Source organism: Moschus berezovskii, chromosome 6, assembly GCF_049115385.1.
Source record: "Moschus berezovskii isolate FMDL1 chromosome 6, NW_MosBer_1.0, whole genome shotgun sequence".
In the NCBI taxonomy this organism is placed as follows: Eukaryota; Metazoa; Chordata; class Mammalia; order Artiodactyla; family Moschidae; genus Moschus; species Moschus berezovskii.
Window position 1 is genome coordinate 110,523,661 of NC_142465.1, and position 18,950 is coordinate 110,542,610.

At 58.9% G+C, this 18,950-nt stretch overlaps 1 protein-coding gene and 1 non-coding gene across 5 annotated transcripts in view; one reads left to right on the forward strand and one right to left on the reverse strand.

The window, feature by feature from the left end:
• Positions 1–1,152: 1,152 nt before the first annotated feature.
• The window catches only part of TEAD4 (TEA domain transcription factor 4), a 68,710-nt gene continuing 50,912 nt past the window's right edge, over positions 1,153–18,950 (reverse strand). For 3 of the 4 annotated variants that reach the window (XM_055394277.2, XM_088837415.1, XM_055394279.2), the window contains 8 exons: positions 17,867–17,995; positions 16,613–16,656; positions 16,160–16,215; positions 13,661–13,800; positions 12,264–12,437; positions 8,286–8,426; positions 7,339–7,491; positions 1,153–7,021 (listed from right to left, as the gene is read on the reverse strand). In XM_055394277.2, the coding sequence (XP_055250252.2) occupies positions 6,908–7,021; positions 7,339–7,491; positions 8,286–8,426; positions 12,264–12,437; positions 13,661–13,800; positions 16,160–16,215; positions 16,613–16,656; positions 17,867–17,995 (951 nt within the window). In that variant the 3' untranslated portion in view covers positions 1,153–6,907. The remainder of the gene's footprint in view (positions 7,022–7,338; positions 7,492–8,285; positions 8,427–12,263; positions 12,438–13,660; positions 13,801–16,159; positions 16,216–16,612; positions 16,657–17,866; positions 17,996–18,950) is intronic. The other variant, XM_055394278.2, reaches the window with a different exon arrangement.
• On the forward strand, positions 9,384–9,456 carry TRNAG-GCC (transfer RNA glycine (anticodon GCC)). The gene has a single exon. It is a non-coding gene; the product is annotated as a tRNA-Gly (tRNA).

The window sequence follows — 18,950 nt, forward strand, 5'->3', positions numbered from 1 at the left end:
CAGTGCAAAGTCTAAAACAGATCTGGAGGAAACAGGTCAGGTTGGGATGGGACCCACACCCCTGAAACCATTGCTGCCCTCTCAGGTCAACCAGTGGTGATGTGGACCCCTGAGAGGGGGACAGGATGTCACCCCAGCTGCACCCATGCCCCTTACCTGTCTTCCCACCTCAGCGCCCTCCCAGTGGGTCTCCCTTCCCGGATCATCATGTGGCCGCTCTTGCTGTGACCGTGGACAGGCCCTCGTTGGCCCCTGTGCTGAGGGAGGCCCTTGGTCACTCTCTGACTCAGGAGTTGGGAGCAGTTCCGGGAAAGGGCCACTGTGAGCCAAGCCACCACAGCCCAGTCCAATGACCCCCAGTTTACCGACCCTGGGACGTGAACTGCAGACCACTGTCACAGGCCACGTGTTAGTGCCCTTTGGATTTCTTTTTAGCCATTTAAAAACATAAAAAGTGTACTCAGTGTCACCAAACTGTACAGCTAAATATGGTTAAAACAGTGTGTTTTATATTATGTGACTTTTACTACAATAAAAAAAAAGGTTTAATAATAAAAAATAAAAACCTTTCTTAGCTGCCAGACTCTACAAAGGCAGGCAGTGGACGGGAAACAGCCAAACCCCCCTGACACACCCGCCACCAATGACCTGGCTCCCCAGGGAGGAAGGGCCCCTGGGAGGGGTGGGGGTGATGGTGACACCTGGGTCCCGGGTCCCAGGGAGCGGTGCAGCTCAGGGTGGACTGAAGTGGGTCTGGGCCCCTCAGTCCACTCTAGCCTGCAGTTCTGATTTTGGGGAGCCAGCCAACCCTGTGGGCCTGCTCACTCGCGGGTCAAGGCTAACGTCATGTTCCCAGAAGGCCAGCTTAGGGGCTGTATCCCTAAGGATGCCCGGCCTGCACCTCTGGCTTTGACCACTCTGAATGCAGGGGGTGTTAACTCCATCTGCTGTTACTGAGTACCTAACGCTATGCGTCCCGAGCCACGGTGCTCACAGAGCCCGGGGTCTCGAAGGAGAAGGGAAGGGGTTGACCGGCCCCGGCGGCGGCCAAGGCTCTCCTCCCTGACGGCCCAGTCAGCTGGACCTGTTGCCTTGTGTTCTATCAACAAGGACTCCTTCGTTTCCATACAAAGAAATCACCACACAGACGCCTTGGTGTGTGGAGCAGGCTTTACTGAGGTTTGGAGACAAAGAGGGTTTACATAGCAAAATACAAAACACTTGAAGTTGAATGTCAGACACCCACGAACCCAGACACCATTGCCTCCCGCCGGCCTCCCGCCTTCCTCAGAGGTGCAGGCCCACCTCACCCGTTCCGTCGCGGGAAGTGAAACAAAAACCCACTTGCGGACAGCTTCTTCATCGGAGCGGCTCGGCGCTCCCTTTCCAGTTCTTCTCTCGATGAAGAACACCTGCTCCCAGTTTCCGACTCCCCACCTCACCGCCCCAGCCCCGCCCACAGAGTGGGGAGGAGAGTCTAAAACTGCGGCCTCCGTGGGAACCGGGCGCCCCGAGGCCTCTCTCTGCCTCTTCTTTCGGCCATACCGCAGCATGTGGGATCAGCCAGCATTCGAGCGCATGCCCCCTCCACTGGAAACCCGGAGTCTCAACCACTGGACCACCAGGGAAGTCCCTTCTCTCTGCCTTTTAAAGAACATCAGAGCAGAGCTTTTGTTTCTCTAAAAGTGTGTGTGTGTGTGTGTGTGCGCGCGCGCACGCGTGCATGCTGGCACCTACATGTCCATACGTGTGTGTGTGCGGTGTAAGTCTGTGTGTCTATGTGATGAATGTTGAGTGTGTGTGTGTAGGTGTATGGTACATGCATGTGTGTGTGATGAGTGTAAGAATGTGTGTAGGTGTGTGTGTCTATGTGTAAGTGTGCGCATAGTGTGTGCAGATATGTGCTATATGTGTGTGTGAGTGTGTATACAGTGTGTGTGTAGGTGTGTGGTACATGTGGTATGTTTGTGATGGTGTGTATGTCTATGTGTGAGTGTGTGCGTATACTGTGTGTAGGCGTGTACTGTGTGTGTGTATACAGAGTGGGTGTGTGTGTGTGTGTGTGTAGGAGTGTGGTACATGCGGTATGTTTGTGATGGTGTGTATGTCTATGTGTGAGTATGTGCGTATACTGTGTGTAGGTGTGTACTGTGTGTGTGAGTGTGTATACAGTGTGTGTGTGAATGTGTATACAGTGTGGGTGGGTGTGAGTGTGTATACTGTGTGTGTGTGTGAGGATGTATACAGTGTGTGAGTGTGTAGGTGTGTGGTACATGTGGTATGTTTGTGATGGTGTGTATGTCTATGTGTAAGTGTGTGCGTATACTGTGTGTAGGTATATACTGTGTGTGTGTGTGTGTGTGTGAGTGTGTATACAGTGTGTGTGTGTGTGTGTAGGTGTGTGGTACATGTGGTATGTTTGTGATGGTGTGTATGTCTATGTGTGAGTGTGTGCGTATACTGTGTGTAGGTATATACTGTATGTGTATGTGTGAGGGTGTATACAGTGTGGGTGTGTGTGTAGGTGTGTGGTACATGTGGTATGTCTGTGATGGGGTGTATGTCTATGTGTGAGTGTGTGCATATACTGTGTGCAGGCGTGTACTGTGTGTGTGTGAGCGTGTATACAGTGTGTGTGTGTGTATACAGTGTGGGTGTGTGTGTGGGAGTATGGTACATGCATGTGTGTGTGTGATAACTACATGAATGGGTGTGCAGGTATGTGTGTCTGTGTAAGTGCATACAGTGTGTGCAGTTGTGTGTGCTGCACTATGTGCATGTATGTATGCTGTGAGTGTGAACATGTAAGTGGGTGGGGCTGAGGTGTTACGGGTAGAGTCAGGACCAACCTCTTCATGCATCGTGCCCCACCATGTGCCCCGCGAGCCAGGTGTGGGCTGCCCCCCCACACATGTGCTCACCCTCCTCCCCACAGCAGCCCACAGTCAGCCCACTTCGTTCCCATTTCGCGGATGGGGTCACAAAGGTTCCCGGAGCTCAGTCAGTTGCCCAGGCCACACAACCAGTAAGAAACCGACTCAGCCCCCAGCAGCCTGGCTCCGGGTTTCTAGCCTCAGATCAACTGCTCCAGATTCACCTTCTTGCTTGCTTTCTCGGCTGACACAACAGTAATGTCAGAAGGGGTCAAACGCAGTGACCCCTGAGATAACCAGGTAAAATGGGCCCCACCCAGCTCCAGCTCTGCCCCTCCTCCGGGCAGATGTGGTCCAGGTGTGCACAGGTGGCCCTGTCTCTGTGGGGTCGGGAGCTCCCTGTGGTCACCACCCCTGCCAGTAAGGGCCACGCTGCCCCTGGCTTCACTGCTCTCGAGTCCCATGGATGGGAGGGGAGCAGGTGCTCCGGCCTCACGCTTCTCACCCATTGGATCCAGTCCACATGCCCCTCAACTCCTGCTGCGTGGGGCTCCCCCCATTAGGAAGAGCACCCCCACTCAATGGAAAGTCCCTGATGACCGCTGGGGCCCTGCCTAGTCACCAGACCCCACGGGTCAGGCACCGTCCAGTTTCCAAGTCCCCACCTCCTGGCTCCCAGTGCCATCGGGTGGGTCCTATCCCTAAGGGTCCCACAGACTCCAGGACCCTCACTCACAGCCCCAAAGGCACAGATCACACACCTTCGAATGTTCACCAGGCACCTGCCGTGCCCCAGATGTGGGGTTTGAATTGTAGAAGTGACAGAGCAGGACAGCTCTGTCCTGCAGTGGCTCCCTTGCCCCTGATGCTGAGTCCAAGGGTAACACAGACTCAGAAACAATGACACTGCTCTGTGAGCCACAGCCGCCTCGTGTTGTTTCCCAGAAACCAGATTCTACAATATTACTCCCTCACTTAAAATCCTTCCAGGACCTCCCATTATACAGAGGAAAATCCAAGCCCTTCCTGACCTTGGGGGCTAGGACCTGGGCCACACCTGGGCCTGCAGTTCCCTCTCTCGGTTCCTGACACAGCCTCCCCGCTGTCCCCACGCACATGCCACCCTCCCCAGGCCCCAGGTCCTCTCTCATCTCCTGGTGGTCCCCCGTCAGTCTGCCCAACCTTTACCTGCTCGATTTGTCTTCCCTCCCAAGTAAGACGTAAGCTCCTCAGAGACTCCATCTGTCTCAGCTATCTGTACTTCCCTGTGCCTGGCATGAACCGGAAGTTAAATAAACACATGTTAAGCTGGTGAATACATCCATTCAGATTCCACAACGCTCCAAGCAAGTTAGTTGGCCTCTCTGGACGCCCCTCCCTCATCTTTAAAATGGGGAGAGCACTTCACCCCCAGGTGAGAACGGAAGAGATGTCTCAGCCCCGATGCCCAGGGACGGGTGACAGGTGCCCTGATGGGTTGTGAGTGGAATGCCTTTGCCCTGACAGGCAGGAGCCAGCAGCCCTTCTGCAGGAGAAGAAGTGGTTCCATGCTGGGAGTGTCACTCCATGCAAGAATGAGTGACAGATCTCCGGGGGCCTGCCGGCTGGGGGACACAAGGTGCCAAGACTAAAGGCAGAGAGTGGCTAGGAGGGGTTGTGTGCGAGATGACTGCACAGGAGAAACGGGCCGGGTGGGATCTCCCATTTGTCGGCCCTGCGGGTCATGGCCTGTACTGTGCCTCAGGGAGAGGCGCCTAGATCTATGTACTGGGTGGTGGAATGGTCTGGACTTTCCAGCTCTAAGTGGGTGACTGTCTATTAGGCTGCTGAGACCAGGTCCTAAAGAGAAGGCAACACTCGCAGCCAGCCTGGCCCCAACATCTACATGGACTCCCCAGACCCAGGACACAAAACGACGGACCCAGTTTGTGCGTCCGTCCCAGGGCCCAAGGCTGCTCACACACAAGCGTTTGTCCGAAGGTTCAGTCCTGTGGGGGCTCAGAGGTCATGGGCTCCCTTTATCCTGAGCTCCGGGAACAAGGGTGGGGAGGTGGGAAGGCAAAGGCCGTGACAGTGACCAGGGGTGGGCAGGAGAGCCTCCCCAGACCCAAACCACACAAGGACAGTAGACGATTTTCAGGGACTCAGGGACCCCTCGCCTCCCTCCACATCACATCGTCTATAGATGAGAGCCAGGTCCTGGCACACAGGAGAGAGACACGACTTGGCCCGGGGTCTAGCAGCTGTCCAGAAGGAAGCTGGAGGGCTGGTCTGCCTGCCCTGTCCAGAGCTGCCAGCAGACTGCCTCTTCAGGCTGTTTATCTAGGCAATGCCTCTCTTTCAAGAAGCAGTCCCTCTCAATTTCCACCTCTTCCCTGAACCTTCCACTCCCCACCTGCTCCCACCTCTGAATTCCAGTTGCTCTGAGGATCAGCCCAACCCCACTTAAAGAGTTTCTCAAGCTGACTCCTCAGACTGCAAGGAGGCAATGCTATTAATAATAATGCATACTCACGGCACACACTCATGTGCTTGGCACCATGCTAGGCACTCTACATATATGAGGTAGGTACTATTGTTATACCCATTGTACAGATGGGGAAACTGAGGCACGGTGAAATTAGGTAAACTCCCCAAGGCCACACTAAGTCTGAAGCTGAGCACCAGGATTCCAATCCTAGCCGCTGACTCCAGAGCCCTGGCTCCTAACCACACAACACCTCCTTGACACCATCTTATTCACTTCATATCCCCACACATGTCCCTGAGAGATCAACACACAAAACTCCTGCAGGCGACTCTTGCTCCCCTTGGGCTCCAAACTCCTGAAAGTGTGGCTCCCTATTAGGGAAGATGATAGCAAATAGCCGCTAGATGGCAGCAAAGAGCCGGTTCCCAGCATCCCAAGGGCCAGCAGGGGTAAGAGGACGGTAACAACTTTTTATCTCTTTAGTGCACCTTGCATCAGGCACTATACAGACACGTCCTCCTCACTAAGGCCATCCCCCTCTACAGGGAGGAAAGGACACACACGCTGAGACAGGGCGGGCAGCGGGGAGCCCTAGGACTGAGGCCAGTTGCCAGGAGGAACAGACCAGGGAAATTCACTCAGCTGAAGGGTCCCCTCCAGGCCCAGGGTGGGCTCCACTCCCACCGCCTCTATCCCCAGGGGGCACAGAACCTTCCGTCCGGGGAGTGGGTGGTCGGCCCCGCTGCTCCAAGGTGGTCACCACCCAGCAGTCTTCTTGGCTGAGAGGCGTTTGCTGTGAGATGGCAAGGCGTACCAACTGCACGGTCTCAGAGACCACCAGCACAGTGCAGACCTCGGACCAACGTTCTTGGCCTTCACCACCAAAGAGGACGCCGAGGGACCCCAGGGCCCCCACCCACACTCAGAAGCTGGCCCCAGCACTCCTACCCTCTCTGTCTTGGGCTCCCTTGACCTGGAACCCACCCCCCGGGCAGCTGATGTCCACTGGAGCTAAAGAGCTCTGATTGTCCCTGTCTAACCTCCACACCTGAAACCCACCCCTGAGCTGGGCCGGCTTCCCTGTCGGCTGTTCAGGGGGAGCGGCAGCAGAGGCGGTGGGGAGAGGGGAGCAGACACATCGCTCCCCTTGGCCGAGGGGCACACACAGGACGCACAGGCTGGGCACTTGCGTCCGTCCCCAGGCCTCCCATTGTGGCCGGAGCCGGGGGCAGGGCCTCCAGAGCAGCTCGGGGACATGCCATCTTGAGCATTGGCAGCTGGTGACCGTCCTGGCCAAGTCCACAGAGCCCTGGCTTCACGGCTGCGCCTGGGACGGCGTCCGGCCCCTTCTCCCTCAGCCCTCCCGGGGCTCGCACAGCCAGACGGGGCCTCTGAAGACGCACAGAGCTGGGGTTTATTGGGCTTGGGCAATTGCGGGTTCAGGCAGAGTTTGCTCCTGGGTAGAAGAGTCACCACCTCGACTCTCGGGGCTTCGGGGGGCTGCCCCTGTGGGCCTCCCCCCGTCCCTGCGCATGTGATGTCACCCCCTCCCTGTCCCTGGTCTCTACTCCTTCACCAGCCGGTAGATGTGGTGCTGAGCCCCGTGCTCGCTCGCTGACACCTCGAAGACATACGCGACGCACAGCAGGGTCTCCTGGGTGTCTCTGTTGGTGACCACCTGAGGGGGGGAGGGGGAGGGCCTCAGGAGACAGCTCCGTCCGCTCCGCCCACTCCTGCCCCGACCCCTGCACACATCACACACCTGCCCCCCCACACACACCTGCCTCCCCACATCAGCACACACACACCTGTTTCCCCACACCTGCCTTCACACCTGTGTCCCACACACACACCTGCCTTTCCACCTGCTCCCACACCTGTCCCCCCACACCTGCACACACCACCCACCTCTCCCCCACACACATACCTGCCTTCCCACATCGGCACACACACACACATCTGCCCCCACCTGCACACACGCCCGCACACACACACCTGCAGGATGGTGAAGTTCTCCAGCACACTGTTCATCATGTACTTCTCAGGCAGGTGCTTCAGCTTGTGGATGAAGTTGATCATGTACTCGCAGAGCGGGGAGCGGTGGATGCGGTAGGAGTAGTGGCCGTTCTCGTAGCGTGCGTACTCGGTCTGCAGGGCCGGGGACAGCGCGGCTTAGAAGGCCGCTGCCCACCTCCAGCCCAACAGCTCCCTGAGGAAGGTCCATGACCCACTAGGGCTTAAGCAGGGAAGGTGGGGCTGAGCCCCGGGGTCCCTGGAGACAGACCCCTGCCTCCCCCGGGGACCCAGACACCCACTGGGTATCCGAGGGAGGAGCTTAAAGACGTGGAGGTGGGGACAGAGTGACAGCTCAGTTCCAGCCGCACACAGGGGCAGTCACAGGGACTTGGTGGCCATGGATCCGTCACGTGTGTGCATCTACACAGCTGTGCACACGCAGGCACACAGCTGAGCGTGTGGCTACACCAGAGTCAGCTTCAGGGGGCTAATGTTCTGTCCACTCTAGTAAGCAAGACAGGGGCTAGCGAAGGGATTACAGTTACATTTGGATCACAATTATCTCAAACTAAAACTTCACTGGAAATAACTCGGAGAGCTTTTCAGAGACTGCGACTTGCCCAGACACCACCCGCAGGTGGGAGAGGTCTGGGGTTAAGCACTGTGGGGGACTCAGTGCCAGGGTGTTGGCCCCCCAAGACCTGATGCACAGCCAGTGAAAACCACCAGGATGGTGGGCCTGGCCTCCCACGGCACCCCCGGCTCGTGCTGGGCGTGAGGCAGGTTGTCAGTGATAAGGACGAGGTGAGGGTGAGTCTGCCTTAATTCAGACAAATCTGGGGAGAGAGGTGAGACGCCCAAGCTGGAGGGGGTTGTTGTGAGTGTGTGCGTGAGGTGCCGGAGCCCAGGTGGGCAGCATGGCCTACCTCCACTTTCTCCACCACCTGCTTGCCGAAGGAGCACACCTTGGTGGAGCAGGTGATGATCATGTTCTCGGGGCTCTCGTACTGGCTGGACACCCCGTAGAAGGAGCTGCCCTCGTCCTCCATGTTGGTGTTGAGGTCTGCCTAGAGGGAGACAAGGGCGAGGGCGGGGTGGTGACTGAGAGGGGCCGTGCTGGGGGTCACGGCCCAGGTCCCAGGGCCAGGACACCGCTGGGGGGGCGGTGCTCAGAGAGAACATGGATGTGGGGCCTCAGAAAGCTTCCCCGTCTTTTCACACGCAGGCCTGGGATAAAGTCAGGCTGTGCGACAGAAACAGTGGCAGGAGCCTGGCCCCTGCTGCCCACCAGGTACCAACCGCCCAGCAGACAGGACCCCACGTTGGCCTCCAGCGCAACGAGACCCTGCCAGCGCCTTTCAGCAATGGCTCCGGGGGGCCGGCCCCTCGTCATCTCTGTGGCCCCGTGAGCCCAGCCACCCCAGACTTCTGCATCTCAGTTCTGCCTCCAGACCAGTCTCCCCAGCACCGGCCCCTTCCGCTCGGCCCCTCCTCTAACTGCTCTGAGAGGTCTTGGCACCCTCGTGCAGAACCCCTTTAAAACAGTAACACACCGGGTTGGCAGGGCCTGGCCTTGCCCCTTCCGGACGGTGAAGACCCTGGAGGCAGGAACCAAGCTCTCCCAGGGCTCGGCTGGGCGCAGGGTGTGTGCCTTCCACAGAGGGTGGCACGTCACTGTCTGAGCCTGCCGCCTCATGGTGGCTCTGGGCAAGTAGCAGTCCTGTAGTCACAAGGAGGGCATCTAAGCTTCCTGCACCTGCTAGTCCTCAGAACCGCAGCCCCACCCCAGCCCAAAGACACTCCCGGGTCTCCTGGCATCGCCTCCCAGTCACCCGGCCTTTCAGTCGCTCACGATTCCTGCCAGGCCCAGAACAGGCAGGGTGGAAGGGGAGAGGTTGAGACATAGTCTCTGCTCTCAAGGAGTGTGTGTGTGTGACTTGGGGGTGGGGGGGAGCAGCGAGAACAGGTGAGCTGGCAGTTGAGAGAGAGAGAAGATGAAGCAGAGATACAATTCCACAGGGACTTCCCTGGTGGTCCAGGGGTTAGGACTCTGTGCTGCCACTGCAGAGGGCCTGGGTTCAATCCCTGGTCGGGGAACTAAGATCTGGAATGCAGAAAGAAAAGTCCCACAAGCGAAGGTCCAGAGTCTGCCCCAGAATCTACCCCTGGGGGCCTCAGCCAGCGACAGCCACACAGTATCCTCCGTGACATCCTAACTACAATCCCACTCCCTTGACAGCCCCACCGCAGGATTTCCTGCCCACCATGTACCCTCACTCAGCACCACGCCCACACAAGCTTGGCATCTCCACCTTCCCAGCCTGAGAGCAGAGCAGCCCTCCTGTTACCCTGACAGGCACCCCAGACCCCACCCCTCACAGCCCCTCGCTCCCCTCCTCCACCCTATTCATAGCCGCAGCGCGGTGGGCAGCTCGCAGGCTGTGCCGGAACAGGTGTGGGGGATCGGGTGGCTGACAGATGAGCCAAGACAGCCGGGCAAGGGGGCCGGGGGCTCAGATTCATTGTCACGCACTGGTATGTGCCCAGGAGACAGGGCCCTGCGACAGAGGAGGGACAGGGGCCCTGTCCTCCCTGCCAGCTCTGCCCGGCCTTTTCAATCTGGAGTTAACGGCCATCAGTGTCCAGGAGGCCCTTCTCCCTTCGCCGACGGACAGAGGAGGACTCTGCTGATCTCACGGGTCCTGGGGAAAGAGGGCGGGGCGCTGGGCCCTCGGTCCCTGCATCTCACATCCACAGGGCCCAGCCTGACCCCCCGAACCCCTCCTGCGCCAATGCCCCTGCCAGCTGGAACCGACGAGCCCCGGCGGATGCGAGCCAACCATTCACTCACTACCCCCACACCAGTGAGGGCAGTAACTCAGCAGGAGGGGCCGGGAGGCCAAGCTGGGGACATCGGAGTCCCCCCTCCTCCCACTCCAAGCGCCCTCTGACCCACCCCGCAGCCTGAATGCCCAGGGCCTGGGGCCGGATGAGAAAAACATCAGGCAGGAAAAAGGAGGCTGGGGGCGGGGAGGGGGCTCACCATGTCCTTGCCCAGCTGTGTCCCTGCCTAAATGTGTGGCCCATCTCTCGCCAGTTCCAGGCCAGGGAGCAGGAGGAAAGGGTTCCGGATGACTGGGGTCTGGGGCTGCCCAGGAGGACCCCGAGTCCCATGGTTAGCAAGCAGGAGAACTGCTTTCCCCACATGACAGGTCTGACCTTCCCTGGTGCCTCTGCCTTCCCCACACAGGAGGAGAGGGGCCAGATGGGGGCTGAGGTATCCCGGCCGACGCACCCCGCCTCCCCAGCCTGCTGCCCCGTCCCCAGCTCCGATTTCACCCGCCCTCACCCTGCCCAAGCTTCTGGCCATCAGGGCTCAGGCTGGGGACAGGAAGGAGGCACACAGTCCCCTTCACCGTCAGATGGCCGCACACGCCGGGGTCCTCAGACACACAGCCTCTCACACGCCCCCAAGAACCAAGCGCTGATTCTGCAGGTGGAGAAACAGGGTCCAGCGGAGCCAAGATTCCCGGGAACGCAACACTCCAGCCAGGCTCTCCACTGCCCGCCTGGCTCTCCTTCCACGCTGGAGGGCTCGCTGGTGGCCCGCCCCCAGTCCTGCGTGGTGACCGCCCCTGGGCGCTGAGAACGCGAGCTCCTGTCAGGTCCATACAGCACAGGCTCTGTGTGCAGCCCGCGGAAGGGGAACTGAGGCCAGCGTGGAACTTGCCTGATCACGCTTCCTGGCACCTCCGCCCCCACCCCCTCTTCTCTCATCACCCCGCCCCCAGCCCCCCCAGAGTCAAAAGGAAGGAGAGGACCAGGGCCACGGGCCAGACTGGGGAAGGATGCTCTGGCTCCTGCCCCGCTCCTGCCAGCTCTGATCTCCAGCCAGGATGCCCCCGACCACCTCCTGGAAGCGAAGTCTGGGCTCTAGAAAATGACTCTGCATGCACATCTAAGTTTGCTCTCTTCCTGCCCCTGCTTAGGGGCTGGGGTCCCTTTGCAGGCAATCCAGAGCCTTCTCCACCAGGACAAGGGGGAGCACCAGGGCCCTGCGGGAGACACCAGGCACCTGGCAAAGCAGGAAATGAAAGGCGATGGTTCCAAGTACACTCCCAGAGCTGGTCTGAGCTCTGGGCTGCCACTACGAACCGGGTGGCCCTGCCAGGTCATTTCACCTCTCTGCGCCCCAGTTTCCCCTCTAGGGACCAGGCTGTCAACTGGACCTCCCTTCGGTAGGGTGGCGAGGATGCATGCTCAGTTGCTCAGTCGTGTCTGACTCTTTGCGACCCCGTGGACTGTAGCCCGCCAGGCTCCTCCGTCCACGGGATTCTCCAGGCAAGAATACTGGAGTGGGTTGCCATTTCCTACTCCAGGGGATCTTCCCCACCCAGGGACTGAACCCGCATCTCTGACGTCTCCTGCCTTGGCAGGCGGGTTCTTTACCACTAGCGCCTCCTGGGAAGCCCGGTGAAGAAGAAGCATGCTGATAAGAGCAACACGATGAGGGTGACCTTCTCCCGACGGCCCTGACCGTCCCCAGCACGCCCATCACAAGCAGGACTGCAGGAGCCAGGCTCGCCGGGGCTGGGGGCCTCCCAGCCAGGGCCTTGCTGACTCCATGCCTCAGTTTCCCCATCCGTGAAATGGGGGTCTAGGGTGGTTCTCATCTGGAGGGTAGCTAGAAGAACACAGAGTCTTATCTCCAACTGGAAGAAGGCAGGTGCCGGTGAGAAGGGTCCCACACTGCCATCTCCCCTGACCAGGGCAGGGTTCCCATCAGTGCCTCCTGCCAGCCAGGCCTCCCTGGTCAGGCTTTACTCTTGGGGCAGTTGAGCCAAGAGCCAAGTGATGGTCATCGATGAGCTGGGGCAGGAAGGAAGAGGCCACCAGAGACTTACCCAGAACTTCACGAGGAAAAAGGCGTTGGAGGGTCCGCGTTCAAAGAGCTCCTTGAGGCCACCCTTCTTCTCGGGGAACTTGTCGTAGATCTGGTGGATGTCCACGGCTTCGAGGTAGGGGTCACTATAGCTGGGGCTTGACTGGCCGATGTGCACAAACAGGTGCTTGTTGTACTGTGGGCACAGGAGAGCTGGTCTGAGGGGCCGCTGGGTGGGTGGACCAGCCCTGGGGCTCCGAGCCCGGCCAGGGGCCCAGAGCAGGGATGCCATGGCGGGACCTCAGTTTCCCCCCTGGCAACACGGAGTGGGAAGAAGGGCTGAGTGCAAAGCAGAGTAAACAGGCGTCCCGCAACTGGGGCATGGCGGCCCCCCACAGGTGCTTGGCATGTGTGGGTCTCTATTTGCACTATTCTGAGTCGTGACGCGGTCACTGAACATCCTTAGGCAGGTCATGTCTATCTTTGGAGCCCCTCGATCTCTTCTGTGATGGAAGACCACTGAACCAGAAAAGGGGTGTTTCCCCCGCTTGGAGTGATGGTGCGGGGGCTGGGAATCCCTTGCTGCAACCCAAGAAAATCCACTTCTTTCACAATACACGCTGGGCTTCCAAGGAAGGGTTAGTCTGACTAACAAGCTCCTCACCTGAAAAACTAAGCTCCTAAATGTCAAGCTGGGAGTGGGAGGGTGCAGGAGGGAGGCTCAGGAGGGGAGGGGATATATGTATACTTCTGGGCTGATCCACGTTGCTGTATGGCAAAAACCTACACAACAGAGTAAAGCAATTATCCTCCAACTTAAATTAAGAAAAAATAAAGACCCTGAGAAATATTAGCATTTAAGAAAAAGAAGTGTTTAAACTGAAATGATCAGTGACGTTTCCCCGGCTCTGGCCTCCTGTCCACCTGGCCAGGTGCTACTCTGAACTCTGCAGGTGACGCTGGTCACCCAGGATGGAGACACAGAAAGGGACAGAGTGGGGGTGGGCTGCTGCTCCTGCTGGGGCCCCTGAGGATGTGGGGCAGACAGGCGGCTCCTTGGAGCCACAGCGGACAGCGCAGTGCAGCCTGGGGTGGGGCTGGGACCAGTGTCTTCAGAGGGAGAGGTGACTAGACGGGAGGAAGGAGGACGTGAAGGGACTGGGGACTAGGATGGGGAGGGCTCAGGGGAGGGAGAGACGCGAGGTCCAACGAGAGAGAAGCCAGGGGGAGGACGGGTGAACCAGGAGAGGGTGAGAAGGAACAGGGAACCTAAATTCAGTCCCAAGGTGGAGCGGGGCAGAGGGCAGGGACAGAAAGCCAAAGCAGGTAAAATAGGAGCCAGAGGAGGCTGGGGAGCAGCACCCTCCAGGACTGAGGACGGGGCGGGAGAAAACCCAGCTGGTGAAGGCCAGGACCTACCGTATCGGGGTCCTGCTGCCGCTCCAAGAAGGCAGAGAACTCCAACATCCAGAGCTTGGAGCTGGCCACACTGCGGCCCTGCCATGGGGGCGCGGGGGGCGCAGAGGGCGACGGGGCAGGTCCTGCTGGAGACTCGAACCCTGCACACGGTGGATGGCACATGGGAGCCAGCCCATACAGCCTCCCCACACCAGCCTCCCCCAGACCCCCAGACCCATCGGAACCTGCTGTGCGCCTCCCAGCAGGCATGAGGGTGGGGGCAAAGCACTGGCCAGTGGTCCAGGGGCAGCCCTGGCAGGGAGCTCAGCCCTGACAGTTCAGTCCCTTTTGGGCACAGGACAGCTCTCAAGTGATATGATGCTGGCCAGGGACAGGTTGGGTGGTGCAGGGGCAAGGGGGCAGGGGTGGCTGGGGGCAGGGGACGAGAGGAATGCCTGCTGGACCCAGGGCTTCCAGGGCAGGCACTGCTTGGTTCTTGCTCTAGAGGGGCTTCAGGTCCAGCCAGGGAGATAACTCGACAAATGACTACAATGACACAAGTCTCTGCCCAGCCCCTGGGACAGCATCTGGCCCAGAAGTGAATGCAGGTTTGTGATTAAGTGAAGCAATGAACATGATGAGAACAGACTGAGCGCTGCAGCGGGGCTCCTGGTCTACCTTGGAGGTGGTCAGAAAGGCTTTCCGCAGTTGATGTTTAAAGAGGTTATGCAGCAGGGGTGGGAGGGAGGCTCCAGTGGCAGGGGATATATGTATATTTATGGTTGATTCACACCATTGTACAGCAGAAACTAACACAACATCGTAAAGCAATTATCCTCCAATTAAAAATAAACTTATTAATAAAAAAATAAAAAGAAGTGATGCGGCAGGAGCAGGAGGCAGCAGCAGAGACAGGGGAATGGGCTCCAGGCAGAGGGTATGGGGCGGCCGGATGCTCAGTGGGCTGGGAGGCTCCGTCCAGCAGGTTTGTGCGGGGGCCGGAAACAAGGCTTGTGAGTTGGGGCCTGGCTGCTGGGTGAGGAGTATGGGTTTGAGCCTGAGCTCAGGAGGGTGACAGAAGATTCTAAGCAGGGCCGAGTGAGCCTGAGCTCAGGAGGGTGACGGAAGATTCTAAGCAGGGCCGAGGGGTGACTGGCTGCTGGGTGAGGAATACGGGTTTGAGCCTGAGCTCAGGAGGTGACGGAAGATTCTAAGCAGGGCCGAGGGGTGACTGGCCGAGCACTTCTGCACATCTTGCTCCTTGTGGAGGAGGGACAGGGCAGGGGCGAGGCTGGCCAGAGACGCGGGCCTCGTGGGCTCCTCTCAAGGGGGGAAAAGAAGAGGGCAGTGACAAGGAGGGGACACAGGAGGGACACGGAGGGAGCAAGAGTGCAGGACTTGGTGACAGACAGGACAAGGGGGCAGCCGAGGCAGGCAGGTCAGGAGCCCGGGGAGGAGACAGAGAAGGGATGGCAGAGGAGCGGGCGGAGGACCACGCTGGACACACCAGCTCACACGCCGGACGCATGAGCTGAATCCCTCGTTCATTCGTCCAAGGGCAGCTTCCCGAGTCCTGCCCGGTGGGGGCACACTGGACGTGGCCCAACACACGGAGGACAGACCCAGACACCAGCCTGGGAGGGTGCCTGGGTGCACGGAGAGTGGCAATCGCCAGGGAGCCGCTAATGCATTCTAAGCTGGAGGCAGCGCAGTGAGAAAGGCGCTTTCAAAAGACGATGGGTGAGTTACGGGGTGGAAGAGCAAGGACATGGCTGCAGATGGGGAAGCTGGGCAAGAGGCCACGGCAGTGACCCAGGCCGGAACGAGGAGGGCCCGAGAGAAGCTGACGGGCAGAGAGGGGCGAGCACAGATTAGGGGGGTGGGGGTGGCCCAGGCGGCCGTCAAGAACCTAGGAGGGCGGCAGGCTCCTCTCAGAGCAGGAAATGCCAGGCCAGCATGCAGGCAGGAGCCAATCCCAAACCAGGAAAGGTGGCTGAGGGCGAGGATCCCATCTTGCCCTGCAGAGGGGTAAGTGGAGGGACCCTCCTGGGAAAGAGGCAGGGACAGAGCTGGTCACGTGAGCAGCCAGGGTGCCGCCCAGTCTGCCCGTCTCAGGAGCCTTCCCTCTGTTAACCAGGGGCTCCAGACTGGAAAGCCAGGCTCTGCGGGAAGCCCGTCTTGAAGGAGAGGGTTACAGTGTCCCAGAGGGAGGCCAGCCCAAGAGCCAGGCTGGACGGGACTCACAGGCAGGTGGAGCAGCTGCCTAGGGCACCCACCGTGCCCCTTGAACCGTGGGCACACTGCCAGCCCTGAGTCTCTCTGGGGAGGATGGGCAGCCCTGGGCACACAGGGGTCTCGGCTCTGGAGAGAATTGGGGTGCAGCCAGGAGACGGGGTGCACGGTCTGAGCACGCACCAGGACGGCGTCGAAGGGTGCGTGGGCACCCAGCTGTCGGGGCCTGGGACTGAAGCAGGGGCCACAGGGTGTGACACAGGAGGGAGTCAGACCCTGCCCACCCACCTGGCAGAGGCAGTGACGGCTGGACAGTGTAGGTTTGCTGGGAGAAAGGTTTCACACTGCAGGAGACGAGAGAGGATGTGTGAGCCTGGGGCAGCCATGGAGCCTCGGTCAGGCCCCAGCGCTGTCTGTGAGGCAGCCTGTGGGGTTGGGGACTCTCGCCTCCTGCTCCCTCAGGATTCTGGCCGACCCATGGAAGCAGCATGTCTGTTGGGCAAACCCATCACTTCCTCCCTCCCACGCAGGCCAGCTTCCTCCCCTCGGGTCCCGAGCTCAGGCCCTGCCCCACCCAGGATAGACCAGGGCTTTGGCAAAACCCGGGGGCCCCATCCTTAAGCACAGGGCCACCCGGAAAGGCTGACTCCACCCTGTAGCCCGCCCACCTTGCGGCCGGGGTCAACAGAATGGTTCACAGGCTCAAGTGCAGCCCAGGGAGCAATCAGAAGCCATACTCACTCATGGGACGTTCCGGCTTGGCCCGGCAAAGCTCCTTGCCAAAACTGAGGAGGCAAAAGCACAGGGTCAGCAGAGCCCCGTGGGCATGGCCGGCATTGTGGAGGCAGACATGGCAGGGACCTCAGAGCTGGAAAGGAGGCTGGAGCCTGGGCCCGGAGGCTAGGGAGGGTGTTAACACCCCTGCCTCCACCCAGGCAGCATGGCCTCCCAGAGAATGCATCCAGGAAGCCCAGCCCCAGGAATGCCCCCCAATGAGGGGCTCCCAGGAGAAGCCCCCAGGCTCCCAGACTCGGTTCCTCCCATCTCCTCCCTCAGAGACAAGTCCTCTGTGACGGTGCCAAGCATGGCCCCCAGCAGTCCTGGAGTCAGGCATCCTGCTTAGATCTGAGCAACCCAAAGTCACGTGGGCACACCTCAAGTCCTGTTGTCCTGTCTACTCAACGCCCTGCTGGACTAGAGGCCTCTGGACACACTGAAAAACGGCTGGATGAGAGGCTCGCCAGACTGTCCCGTGTTCTCGGGCCTGGGGTGGTTCATTAGTCCTGACAGCCGGGAAAAACCCCGTGCGGACACAGCCCTGGGAAGGAGGGGCCTTCCTGGACTGTTCTAAGAGCGGCCGAGAGACCCGTTCTCAGGCCAAGAAGTTCACATTCAAGAGGAGTTTGTTCCTGGACGTCAGCCTCCACCCGGGCGGAACTCCTGAGGGGGAGGGGGGATGAGGCCAAGTGGAGTTGGGGGTTACTGGGGACTGGCCAGTGCTGCACCAAAGCCTGGGGTCTCAGATGCCTCTTCTGCATGTGCGCATGTTAAGTTGCTTTAGTTGCATCCCACTCTTTACTATGAACTGTAGCCCACCAGGCTCCTCTGTCCATGGGACGCTCTGGGCAAGAATACTGGAGTGGGTTGCCATGCCCGCCTCCAGGGGATCTTCCCCCCTAACCAGGGATCGAACCCAGGTCTCTCATGTCTCCTGCTTTGGCAGGTGGGTTCTTTATCACTAGCACCACCAGGAAACCGGGCCAACTCTGCAGAGACCCCGGGCTGGCCATCTGATGGCGTGGCTTTGCCCTGTGTCCCTGCCAAGGCCCCCAGAGGGCGGTTCCAACACCTGCACGGCTCTCGGTCCTTGGTCCCTCCTTCCCTGAGAAGACGCAGGTGAGAACTGTGGTATGGCCAGCGTCGTGTCTCCTCAGAAGGGGGAGGAGGGAGAAGGACGGGGCGGTCCAGCCTCCGGCTGCAGGCAGCTCCACTTACCCCTGAGACTGCTGGGTAGCCTGGGCCCCGGGTGAGGGTCATTTTACTGTGGAAGGCTGCGGCGGAGATGATCTGGGCGGACGACATGGCAGCCATGCTCTGCAGGGCCTTGTCCTTAGCTGCCTGATCCTGGGGAGACATTGGGGGGGAGGCCTCAGCACGAGCACCGTGGCAGGCCAGGAGAGGCCCTGGGACCAGGCTCCTGCTCCTGCAGGGCTGTGAACCTTCCCTGTGACTCTGAGTAAGTCACTGGGTGGCTCTGACCCCTTTCCTCACCTGTCAAAGGGGACACTTGTCCTGCCTGTCGCACTAGCATTTAAAGAGACTTTGACCCACTCCCGGGCATATAGCAGAGAAAAACATGATCAGAAAGGATCCATGCACCCCAGTGTTCATTGCAGCACCGTTTACAATAGACAAGACGTGAAAGCAACCTAAATGTCCATCAACAGAGGAATGGATAAAGAAGATGTGGTACATACATGCAATGGAATATTACTCGGCCGTTAAAAAGAATGAAATCATGCCATTTGCAGCAACAGTGGATGGACCTAGAGAGTGTCATTCTGAGTGAAGTGAGTCAGACAGAGAAGGAGAAATATTGTGTGACATCCCTTGTGTGTGGAATCTAAAAAGAAAATATACAAATGAACCCACTTACAAAACAGAGAGAGACTCACAGAAAACAAACATACGGTTGCCAGGGGGAAGAGATAGTTAAGGAGTTTGGGATGGACAGGTACACACTGCTATATTCAAAATGGATGACCAACAAGGGCCTACTGAATAACACAGGGAACTCTGCTCAATGTTATGTGCCAGCCTGGATGGGAGGGGAGTTTGGGAGAGAATGGATACACACACACGTCAGGCTGAGTCCCTTCCCTGTCCACCTAAAACTACTAGAACATTGTTAATCAGTTACACCCCAATACAAAACAGAAAGTTTAAAGTTTGAAAAAAAGTAAAGAGACTTTGAAGGTCACCTTCAAAGGCCAGACCACAGCTCTCCTGTTACCAACCTAAGGGACACCTATGAATAGACACCACCCAGGCCTCGCTCACCTCCACACCAGAGGCATCT